The 10,819-nt window shown below is 36.3% G+C and overlaps 2 protein-coding genes and 1 pseudogene across 2 annotated transcripts; 2 read left to right on the plus strand and 1 right to left on the minus strand.

Annotated features, from left to right (window-relative positions):
* Nucleotides 1-246: 246 nt before the first annotated feature.
* On the plus strand, nucleotides 247-1,037 carry LOC107741264 (caspase-8-like; annotated as a pseudogene).
* A 636-nt stretch (nucleotides 1,038-1,673) lies between these two features.
* Nucleotides 1,674-3,509, minus strand: tnfsf10l4 (tumor necrosis factor (ligand) superfamily, member 10 like 4). Its single transcript, XM_016553983.1, has 5 exons — nucleotides 3,176-3,509; nucleotides 2,942-3,073; nucleotides 2,805-2,850; nucleotides 2,453-2,539; nucleotides 1,674-2,343 (listed from the first exon to the last, which is right to left on the minus strand). The coding sequence occupies exons 1-5, from the start codon at nucleotides 3,347-3,349 to the stop codon at nucleotides 1,940-1,942; spliced, it is 843 nt and encodes a 280-aa protein (XP_016409469.1). The 5' UTR covers nucleotides 3,350-3,509; the 3' UTR covers nucleotides 1,674-1,939.
* A 2,246-nt stretch (nucleotides 3,510-5,755) lies between these two features.
* On the plus strand, nucleotides 5,756-10,526 carry LOC107741265 (apoptosis-inducing factor 1, mitochondrial-like). The gene is made up of 6 exons (XM_016553965.1): nucleotides 5,756-5,955; nucleotides 7,502-7,632; nucleotides 9,325-9,424; nucleotides 9,581-9,607; nucleotides 10,386-10,407; nucleotides 10,520-10,526. The coding sequence occupies exons 1-6, from the start codon at nucleotides 5,868-5,870 to the stop codon at nucleotides 10,524-10,526; spliced, it is 375 nt and encodes a 124-aa protein (XP_016409451.1). The 5' UTR covers nucleotides 5,756-5,867.
* Nucleotides 10,527-10,819: the final 293 nt, after the last annotated feature.

Genomic DNA, 10,819 nt, shown 5'->3' on the forward strand with positions numbered 1-10,819 from the left:
TTAGTGAGAACTTCTCCTTTGCTGAGATAATCCGTAAACCAGTCAGTATCTGGTGTGACCACCATTTGCCTCACGCAGTGCAACACATCTCCTTCACATAGAGCTGATCAGGTTGTTGATTGTGGCCTGTGGAATGTTGGTCCACTCCTCTTCAATGGCTGTGCGGAGTTGCTGGATATTGGCAGGAACTGGAACACACTGTCGTATACGCCGATCCAGAGCACCCCAAACATGCTCAATGGGTGACATGATCGGCATGGAGACTGCTTTGTCTGTTGCGTGATGAGTCATGGAAATAAGACTGGTGTCGAGGGATGTGATGAGCAAATATGTCCCCTAAATGACATAACCTCCCCATTTGATGGAGTCAGTCAACTGCCCCGCTCTTATTGGCAAACCTAAAGTGTTCATTATCCAGGCATGTAGAGGGCTTAAGATGCAGAGTAAAGTGGTGGTTACAGATGGTGCTGGTGCAAGTCGTATGAAGAAATCTGGCAATGTATCATACAGCATTCCCAAAGATTCAGATTTTCTGATTGCCTTGTCCACTGTGGAGGGATATCTGTCAATCCGTGATAAATCCAGTGGATCATGGTTTATACAGTCCCTTTGCGAGCATTTAAAAGAAGGAAGTGAACAGTGAGCATCCACCTTAAGTTATTGCTGCATGCAGTAACACTGCATTTTAAGCCTCTTTGTCAGAGTTTATATGTAAAATTGTTTCTTCCTCTATTTTTAGAGGCCAGGACATCTTGAGGATCCTCATTAATGCCAATAACGATGTAAGCCATAATGAGGGCATAGTAGAAATGATCAATGATATAATAGATGCAAAGATGACCCCTCAGCCCCAGTTCACCCTTAAGAAGCTTCTTATTTTCAAACTTTTTTTTTTTTCATAACAGAAATGGATTATAATTCTGTGCAGTGTACGTTATGATATGTCAAAAACTGAAACATTCACAACTGAATATTGTTCTGTTGCAGATCTGCAACTTCTTAAACTAAAATTTCTCTGTTTTATAATTAAACATAGCCTAACAGCCTTGTGATTTCTGTAATGTTTGTCAATCTGCATTTACCAACATTTTGAATATAAAATATTTATTAAATACAGCTCTCACTTCATTCCCCAGGGTCAGACTGGTGCTCCTAAACAGAAGAAAACAGGCTAAACATCCTCATCTTTCACCTGAAGGATAAGAGAAAAACTTGTCATTGACATTCTAGAGAAAATCAATGACATGATAGTCTATATTCACCTCTCTTTTGCCATATTCGTTGTATTGGATTTTAAGAGTATGTGTACCACATTTAACCATGTAAACAGAAAAAAAATTGAATGATTTTATTATTTTGTATTTTATAACTTTTTTCTGTTTACTATGCTAAATATTATAAGAGGCAAGAATAATATATAACTAAATAGTTTTTTTTTTGTTGGATAAACTAAGCATAGTTTTACAGGATCAGTGTCATTTAAGAAATCTGCGTGTAATCATAACTTTCTTTAATTTCTTTAATAAATTACATATCAATTCTCTTACACTGCTTTTGAGCTGTTTTGGCTGTTGACGAAAAACACCTACACTTACAACAACAGGACTAAAACATATAATTCACATATAAACTTTAATGTGCAATAAACATTTAATTAAAACAGTGCAAAAATAAACTTTAAAAATGTATTTAGTCTTGATGTCAATAAAATAAACTGTCATTTGTAATTTCAGTATACAAAGGGCTTTAATTTACAATAAACATTGCATTAAAACTGCACCAAAAAAACAAAACAAAACACTTATTTAGTCTTGATGTGGATAAAAATGTTATTCATCATCTCAGTATACATACATTGTATTAATATATATCTGGAATACAAATGACAAATATAACATCTCTGTAAGAAATCATCTGAAACAAAATGCTGCTGTTTTGCTTAGTTAATCATGAATGCCCCGAAGTAAGTGGCTTCCTGTGGGAAGCGCACGGCGCTTATATTCAGCACGTACAAGGAGAGCCTGTCGCCCTTTTCTAAGCGGAACAGCGCCCCCTGATGGCTGGAATAAAGCTGTACACTAGAGTTTACGCTCACGCAGGGAGTCACTACAGATTTTGCGAGCATCACTGGTCGTGGATAGGATGCTGTCGTCTTGTATAAATACTGCGTAAAGTGCATAATCTGTCCTAATTGAGTTTCGAAATTAACCTGAGAGAAAACGAAGTAAATTCCGTCGTGTGGCACCGCTATTTCTCCATCGGGAGTCAGGCGCATTAACCCTTCCTGACTGAATTGACCGTTCATGTTATCCCACTGTATACGATCCAGTGTAGGAACTCCGTCTGCAGAAAGTTAAAAAAAAGAAAAAAAAAAAGATGACCGCTGTTACCATTAGTCTATTAAACTTAACCACTTTATCTTGAACAATGTAAGCTGTGGGGAAGATCCTACCATTTTTCTGCAGCCTTTGATATTGTTTAAGCTCTTGTTTTGCCCCGACATGCACAGCTGGTTTGAAAATCTCAGTGACGTTATGTTCTGTAAAGTCCAAGAACACACTTTCAATTAAATACAATGCTTGAACCAGGGCGCGAACTGTGGGGGTGCGGGGTCTGACTTCACAAATTAGCTATATTATTTTTTACATACGCAGGCATAAAGTTTAAAAATCGTTTTCAAGTTTAACATTTGACTACCGCAAGAGTTAGATTACAAGTTAGTTGCGTTCACGGGCATAGCAGCAGTAAGCTATGTACCACTAAATAAACAAACAAACATACATACATAAATGTATTTCTTTTACCTCCTAATGTTTCCAGTACATAATTCTGTATGTCCATCAACAGTCTCTGTTCAAAAGGGAATCTAGTTTTATTATGGAACATCTTATATTTCTCACTATCACAAAATGTATTCAGGTCTTGAAGCAGTTTTAAATACCTGCTGTGCGGTTTGTTTCAGTTCTTGATTGAACAAGTCACAGCTTGCGATACCTGCTTGATTTGTCGGTTGGGTAAGATCTGTGGAGAGACAGTGGATTGGATACCCTCCATCTTTGCCTGTTTCACGAGTCTTTTAAAGTAAAAAAATAGAATTATAGAATCATATTCTTTGTATAAATAACAATATTTGTTTAAAGATGTTAATAATTTAAGATTATACGATTTAACTCACTCTGTGAATATCCTCGGAGAAGTCATAAAGAAGAAAAGCCGTGATAAACGTCTCCGTGCTTAATATTAAAGTCAGAATCAAGAAGAATATATACTGCCCTTTTGCAGTTTTGTTTTCAGATATGTTTTCGTCCAGCTGGCTATAATTGGGGCTGATTTGTAAGTTTGATGTCATGTTCCGACAGTGTTTTACAGAATGTTCGCATGACAGAGAGAGAAAGCAGTTTTTTCCTGTCGTATCCTGAAGGAGTCAAAGGTCTGTGCGCTGTTCAGGGCTCTTCCGCATGTCAGTTTTGTTTTCCTCGCTGGAAAGTCCCGCAGTTACGGCACCGCCCCGCTTTCTATCAAGTGTGATTGCATGTGGGAAATCAGGGGCGTATGTATGAGTGATCTGAAAACTGGGGGGTGTTTGCAGCGCCACTGATGTTAATGCTGCTTTTTCATTGTTTTGTACCATGCACTGTTAAAGGCACAATATGTAAGATTTTTTAATTAAAATATCCAAAAACCACTAGATCAGTTTTATATATTTTACTGACTTGTGTACTTACATTATCCCAAATGTTTCGAAGAATGTTTAAATCCAGAGAAAAAAAGCAATTTTAACTAGTGACACGGACCGTGGCTGTGTCCGAAATCGCCCCCTATACCCTCATTCACTATTCCCTACATTAGGTCACTAATTCAGTTCACTAGAAGGAGTGAATGAAAACGAGTAGTGAATGCGGACACTGAGTGCACCGGAAGGAATGCCGCTTTTGCATAGTTTGTGCTTGCTGTTTATTAATCATTTGAAACTAGCAGCTCCAGTAGTAAGATTAAAGGATTTGTCTTGAACCCTGTCACGGAAATTATGTATGAACCCTAATCAAACAATTTAATAATCAATTTACAATGAATTTATACCCGTGTTGTACATTATGCTGTACGCCATGGATGAGCGCTTTGTAAAAATGAACGGATTGATTATTCAGCTGCGGGCGCCATCTTCTGGCGAGATGCGGGAATTCATTCGGCGCGTGACTCTCACGGTGCATTATGGGCATTCTCTAGCCGTTGAGCGTGCACCAGTTGTACACTCGTTTTTGCAGTGCATTGTGGGATTGAATGAGTGCACTCGAGAACGTCCACTATGGTTTCGGACACCACTAAAAATGGCTGTTCCCTCAAATAGTGCCCTATTTAAGGGTATAGGGGGCGATTTCGGACACAGCCACGTGTCTATTGTGTCGCCTGCCAATGACGTCATACACCCTCGATTTCCGGTTTTGTTTTGTAGAAAACATGGAAACACCAAAGACGCTTTAATATGTTGTGCGTTTTATTAGACAGGTGACGACCACACAGAGTAGCTTTATAACAGAACGTTCAAATGTATCTAGTATGATAAAACAGCGCTGCTTCCGCTGCTTTCCGGAAGGAGCAGAAGCGGTTGACTGTGGCATAATAAAAACTCCGCTGCTTTCGAGCCCTGTGTCGGAAGGGCGTTCAGCGGCCTCGTTTTGCTTCGACGGCTTTCCGCCTCACTCTGCTTCATACTACGACGTTAATAAATCTTTAATACATTAGCTCATCGATGAACATGATTTCTGCTCGAGTCCCATCGGATGAAGACGACAACGCCCATGATTCCACACCCAGTCACGGCGTCATCAAACTACGCCTTTGTTTGTTTTGAATACGTGCCCTCTAGTGGCAAAAAAATTACATATTGTGCCTTTAATACAGGGCACAAGTGGGATCAGTAAGATTTTTGGTGTTGTTGTTTTTTATAAGTCATTTCTGCTTATCAAGGTTGCATTTATTTGATAAAAAATACAGAATAAAAACAGCAAAATTGTGAAATATTATTACAACTTCAAAATAATGTTTTTTAAATTTTATTTTAATATACTTTAAAATGTAATTTATTTCTGTGGTGCATTGCTGAATTTTCATCAGCCATTACTCCAGTCTCCAGTGTCACATGTTAAAAAAACAGATGTGCTGCTTAATATTTTTTTTGGACACTGTGATACTTTATTCAGGATTCTTTGATGAAAGAACAGCATGTATTCAAAATAGAAGTCTATACTATCACTTTTTAAAAATCAATTTAACACACTTTCAAAAAATGAAAGAAAAAAAATACTGACCCCAATCTTTTTTTACGAAAAATTTTAATGCAAAGCAAAAAATAAAAGTATTAATTAAAAAAAAAAGAAAGAAAAAAATTACTGACCCCAATATTTTTTACGAAAGATTTTAATGCAAAGCAAAAAAACAATTTTTTTTTAAATAATTCAAGTCATTTAGAATGTATAAATGGCTGAATTATAATTATTTATCAGTTATAAAGCTAAAAATTGAAAGAAAGATCAATCTATATATACCTTGAATACAGTGGGACGTTAACTGGGCGGTCTCTCGTCACACGACCTGTGGCATCGTTAAGGCGTACCCCACAAATAACCAATCGGCAATTGAGTAACGCTGACAAATTATAACTGACAGAAAATCTAACCAATCACTCACAAATTTGTCAGTGCCGCAGCCAATCAGTGCAGAAAGAGGGCGGGCCGTCAGCCAAAACCGGAAGCGCCTGCAGGAGCTGTGTGACCTGAGAAGGTCTCCGGCCTTGTGCTAGAGCTGCACGGTGAGCGTGGCTGTGAACTTCCCCAGGCTGTCTTACTGAAAAGCACAGCAGAGCTGCGATGTTTAAGTGCAAGACAGTATGGAATAAACTGGCTCCGCTGGTCCGGGCCTCATCCACGCTGTGTCTGCAGAATGCTAGAAAATCAGGCAAGTTGAAAAAAGCGGCAGAAGTCTGTGGCTCTGCTAATCGTCTGTGAACTTAATTTCTAGCAGAAAGGCTTGCACAATTTCTATGGAAACACAAGTCCAGGCGCCGGTAGGATAAAGGTCCAGTTTAGTGCGTGCTGTAGGGTGCTGTCCAGATGCTAGGTACTTTATTTGACCATGTATATAGTTGAAACTAACAAGTAGTGAGTAGTATTGAGTAGATAAACACCTGAAGTTTCATTCAGTGCTGTCTGCGGTCACACCGCGCATTTTCAGCAGAAAAACGCAATATGGGAATTCTGTCAAAATGACTGTTTGTAACGAAACCGCTTGTATGGGTTAATGCAGGACTGCACGAAGAGCTGCAGTAATTTTTGGGCCAAGGTCGGTGAACATCAAGTCTGCCTCTCGCACGCTTGTGGCTCTGACAGCTCCATGACGCTGTCTATTTTACAATAATGACCGGTTGACTATATACTTTACAGTTTACTACACGGGTTTACCAATAAATAAATACACGGACTTTTAAATGTTTATTTGGTGGTTTATTTATTTAAATGTTATTATTACTGGTTAAATAGACTTTAGACTTAAAATGTATAATTTTCTCCGATACAGGTTTCATTTTATTATAATTATTATTATTTTACATTTGGTTGTCGTAGTAACCATTTTGAGTCGCAAGATGATGTCTATTAGCTAGGGAATACACTTCGCGACTTCACAGATTTTTCCACTTTACAGTACTGAACAAATAAAAAAAAACATTAGGTATCATACACGCAAACGCTCGTAAATTGTTACAGAAAAAACGGGGCATCATACACTAAACGACTAAAAGTAGTGCAATCCATTTCATTTTCAAGTTGAAAAAAATCGCAAAATATCGAAAATGTTTTATATCCTGAAGCTAAAAAAAAAGAAAATAGAAAAGTATTTGATTACAGACATATATTCTTGGGAAATAAAGCAGCTTTAAAAAAAATGTTCGTACATTAAAATGTGTCCTGTTTAAATATTTTCCCATGAATGGAAAAATGTCACTCAGTGTAACAATAGTTTGTATACCAAAAAATCTTGTCAGGAATGTTTAGAACAAGAATCATTAGATGACATTAAATTACTCTATTTAAGGAGCCCCAAATTTGCAGCCCCAAATTACTAATTAAGTGTCATTTTAAATCTTTTCCAATCTTTGCCACTATCCTTGAAACCATTAGGCTTTACCCATTTGTCATCAAGAAGTTTTTAATAGTTTTAGTATGGCCACTTATTCATTTATACATGTTAGTAAGTACGGGTTAGAGTAAGTATGTTGTTTCATTTTTACATTTATACATTTGTTGTGCTAAATTATATTTGTTATGCTAAATAACGATGGAACATTTTATCCTTATTTTGACATTATTTACAACAGTTATTTTAAACAGTAACAGTAGACAGTTTACTTGCATCTTGCATTTAATATGCTGTGTATATAAAATACATGAAAATTATACATGTATCATTTTATATATGTATATAGTTTTTATGATTGACTTCTCAGTGCTGAGGCATGGGAGAAGACTGGAGATGGTTCAGAAAGCCCAGATGTCATCAGGGCCAGCAGGAGGGGGCGGCGAAAACACACTGTATTATGTCCTGGTTGGAGCAACATGTCTGGGGACAGGAGTTTATGTAAGTACTAGGGCTGTCAAAATGGCTGAAAAACTAAATTCGAATTTTTTTACTTAAATATTATCAAAATTCGAATTATATTCGAATTTAAAATGCATAATTTCAGTTAGGGTGAAGAAAAGCTTTTGGCTTCTCTCCTGAGGCCACAAGAGGGCGCATCGAGCAAAATATTACTAATGCACACTCAAAACATAAGAAAACAGACTATCTGTGAAAAAAGTGCATAATGTTTAAAATAATGTTTATAAACCAATTATAATTAAGTTGCTTAAACAACTATAAACAAAACAGCATCATGTATGTATGCATAGTTTAATACAAAGGGCCGAAAGCCAATCACACAGAGTACATTTTTCATTTAAAACGAAACATCGGCTCAACATCGTGATGTCTATTAGACATCGGCGATGGACAATGGCATCGTCTATCGGCCCAACCCTAGTCCATATTGCGCATGCCAAATAAAATCAGTCATAATAAATAAATGGGATTTTTTTTTCTTTCAGTATTTATTGATCCTTATTCATTTCAATGACAGTTTCTGAATGTTATTTACATATAAATATAGCTTACCTATAGGCTAATGTTATTCATGATTAAGTATTGTTTTTAATGGAAACTTATTTTTACCGTTAGTTATGTGAGGAAAAAGAAGTTAGAATAAAGGAAACATTTAAATGAACAGCATTTAAACAAGTTCTGCTCACATATTTGAAGACTTCTATTGGGTCTTAGGGTAAACGTCATATTATGCGACATTACTTTACGGAGAGCTTCAGCTTACGAACTACTAGCTACTTCCTACCTTACGAACAACTGGTGCCACTAGCTAGTAGTTACTAGTAGTCTACTGCTAGTAGACACCTCTAGTGTGGACTTTATATTCTAATTTAAGTAAGACCTTACAAATGGCTGGTGTAACCCTACCCAGCCCCATATTGTCAGTGCATAAAATATATATTTCATCAGAGGCTAATGTTATTCATGATTAAGTATTGTTTTTAATGGAAACTTATTTTTACCGTTAGTTATGTGAGGAAAAAGAAGTTAGAATAAAGGAAACATTTAAATTAACAGCATTTAAACAAGTTCTGCTCACATATTTGAAGACTTCTATTGGGTCTTAGGGTAAATGTCATATTATGCGACATTACTTTACGGAGAGCTTCAGCTTACGAACTACTAGCTACTTCCTACCTTACGAACAACTGGTGCCACTAGCTAGTAGTTACTAGTAGTCTACTGCTAGTAGACACCTCTAGTGTGGACTTTATATTCTAATTTAAGTAAGACCTTACAAATGGCTGGTGTAACCCTACCCAGCCCCATATTGTCAGTGCATAAAATATATATTTCATCAGATAATTGCTTCCGATATTAGAAATGTACTGCTCATGTGGGTTGTGGTTAGTTTGTGAATCATGTTGATGTTAATTTACATGTGCATTTGGCAGACACTTTTTTGATTATGCTCAAAATTTCAGTCTCCATTTCAGAGTTCCATTTCAGACTCTGGATCATAAGTTGCATCAGTTTTCTTCAGTGTAGTAAATGATGTTGTTTTAATATCAGTCATAAACTTCCTCACATTCTAGTTGATCGGTCACATGCAGCTTTTGTCGTCCTGCGATGATGATTTTTAGATTTGCAGAGTTCAATGTAAGTGTTGTTTATTTGTTTGTGTGTTTAAAGGCGTACCGCACTGTCTCAGGGGACAAGGAAAGATATAATGAGCGTATGATAGACATTGCCAATAGACCAAAACAAGGGCCACAAGCAGCTGAGGCTGTCAGTAAGTAAATACACTATCCACATGAACACACACCAAATAATAAATCATTGGTCTCATTCAGTTAGAAGTTATTGTGTTGTTTCAATGTATATATATATATATGTAATTTACATATTTACAGTTTAATTCAGTGGTATGTTGTCTTTTGTGTTTCAGCTGAAGTTGTGGCAGAATTTAAAGAAGGTGAGTGGTTATTTCTACATGCTGCTATAGGTTCTTTCCATCTGTCTGTTTATATATGCACATTGTTCACAGCCTTACACACAGAGCACTGTGGTCCACTCCCTGCGCACTGGTTGCTGAATTCAAAGCAAAACTCAAGCCTTATCTAATATTTGCCAGCTCTCTGACAACATTCTCATTTAAATTTTTTTTATTTTTTTATTCTGATTTGATTGGAAACCTAAAATGAAAATTTGAGATAAGTTATGCAGTGCTGTTGTGCTCTGAGGTCATATGGCTCTGGTTGATCATATGTCACTGTCACTGGTGCACATATGGGTATTAACACCTGTTCATGAAGGATGAAACAACACTCTCAGTAGGAAATGTTTCTTGGGAATTCCTAACTCTGAAAAAGGGATTAACAACCTGAACATATTAAATAGTATTATGTACAATAATCAAGTCAGCTCCTGTTTGCTAGTATAGTATCTTCATTCATTCTTGGTATGTGCATAGCATAATATTTCTTAACATAAAACAGTTTATTTAGTAAAATGAATTTAAAATAGAATCGGAATGAGGTCATATCAAACATTTATTCCAATTTTAACCTACTCTTAGAAATAAACAGTTAGCTTCTGTTGTGGTTTAGAATATGTTTTAGTTGGTATTAAATCGTTTTTTACTGGACAGGAAGTTTTATAAATAAGTTTTCTTCTTTAAGGGCTGAAAAAATATCCATTGCATTAATTCAGTGCATTAAAAACCTGATGCATTGTCACAAATGATATTACAGCTATATGCAGGCATGAAGAGTGGTATGTGCTCTTAATTTATTAATATGGTCTTATTCATAACAGCTTACTGCCATTTGTCTTCTCTATGCAAGTAGATGTACAGTAGTGATGATGACTTTTTTTTGATTGCCAGCCACTAGACCTATACTAGAACTGTTTTAGCACGCTAGCTCAGTAGATGAGCATGCAACATTGGACTAGTAGTAAGGGAAAGGTTTAGGATCAATAAATGCATATACTGTTGGTATAAACAAATCTCTGTTTCTTGTGAGGAGTTGTGCATGTAAAATGCAGATACACTATTGTTCAAGTAAGATTTTGTTTTTGAAAGAAGTACTTATATTCAACAAGGATGCCTTAAACTGATCAAAAATGACTGTAAAGACTTTTACATTGTTACAAAAATTCTATTTGTAATAAATGCTGTTCTATG

The sequence above is a fragment of the Sinocyclocheilus rhinocerous genome, unplaced genomic scaffold, assembly GCF_001515625.1.
Source record: "Sinocyclocheilus rhinocerous isolate Xijiao unplaced genomic scaffold, SAMN03320098_v1.1 scaffold615, whole genome shotgun sequence".
In the NCBI taxonomy this organism is placed as follows: domain Eukaryota; kingdom Metazoa; phylum Chordata; class Actinopteri; order Cypriniformes; family Cyprinidae; genus Sinocyclocheilus; species Sinocyclocheilus rhinocerous.

What these genes read in the sequence shown, in the direction of transcription:
- tnfsf10l4 (XM_016553983.1), bottom strand. Translation starts at nt 3,349, where the DNA reads ATGACATCAAACTTACAAATCAGCCCCAATTATAGCCAGCTGGACGAA. An exon ending in TCTCCGAGGATATTCACAGA is followed by an intron (nt 3,074 to 3,175) that starts GTGAGTTAAATC and finishes TTACTTTAAAAG; the next exon opens with ACTCGTGAAACAGGCAAAGA. An exon ending in TCAAAGGCTGCAGAAAAATG is followed by an intron (nt 2,344 to 2,452) that starts GTAGGATCTTCC and finishes AACTTTCTGCAG; the next exon opens with ACGGAGTTCCTACACTGGAT.
- LOC107741265 (XM_016553965.1), top strand. Translation starts at nt 5,868, where the DNA reads ATGTTTAAGTGCAAGACAGTATGGAATAAACTGGCTCCGCTGGTCCGG. An exon ending in ACAAGCAGCTGAGGCTGTCA is followed by an intron (nt 9,425 to 9,580) that starts GTAAGTAAATAC and finishes TTTGTGTTTCAG; the next exon opens with CTGAAGTTGTGGCAGAATTT. An exon ending in TGTGGCAGAATTTAAAGAAG is followed by an intron (nt 9,608 to 10,385) that starts GTGAGTGGTTAT and finishes ATGATATTACAG; the next exon opens with CTATATGCAGGCATGAAGAG.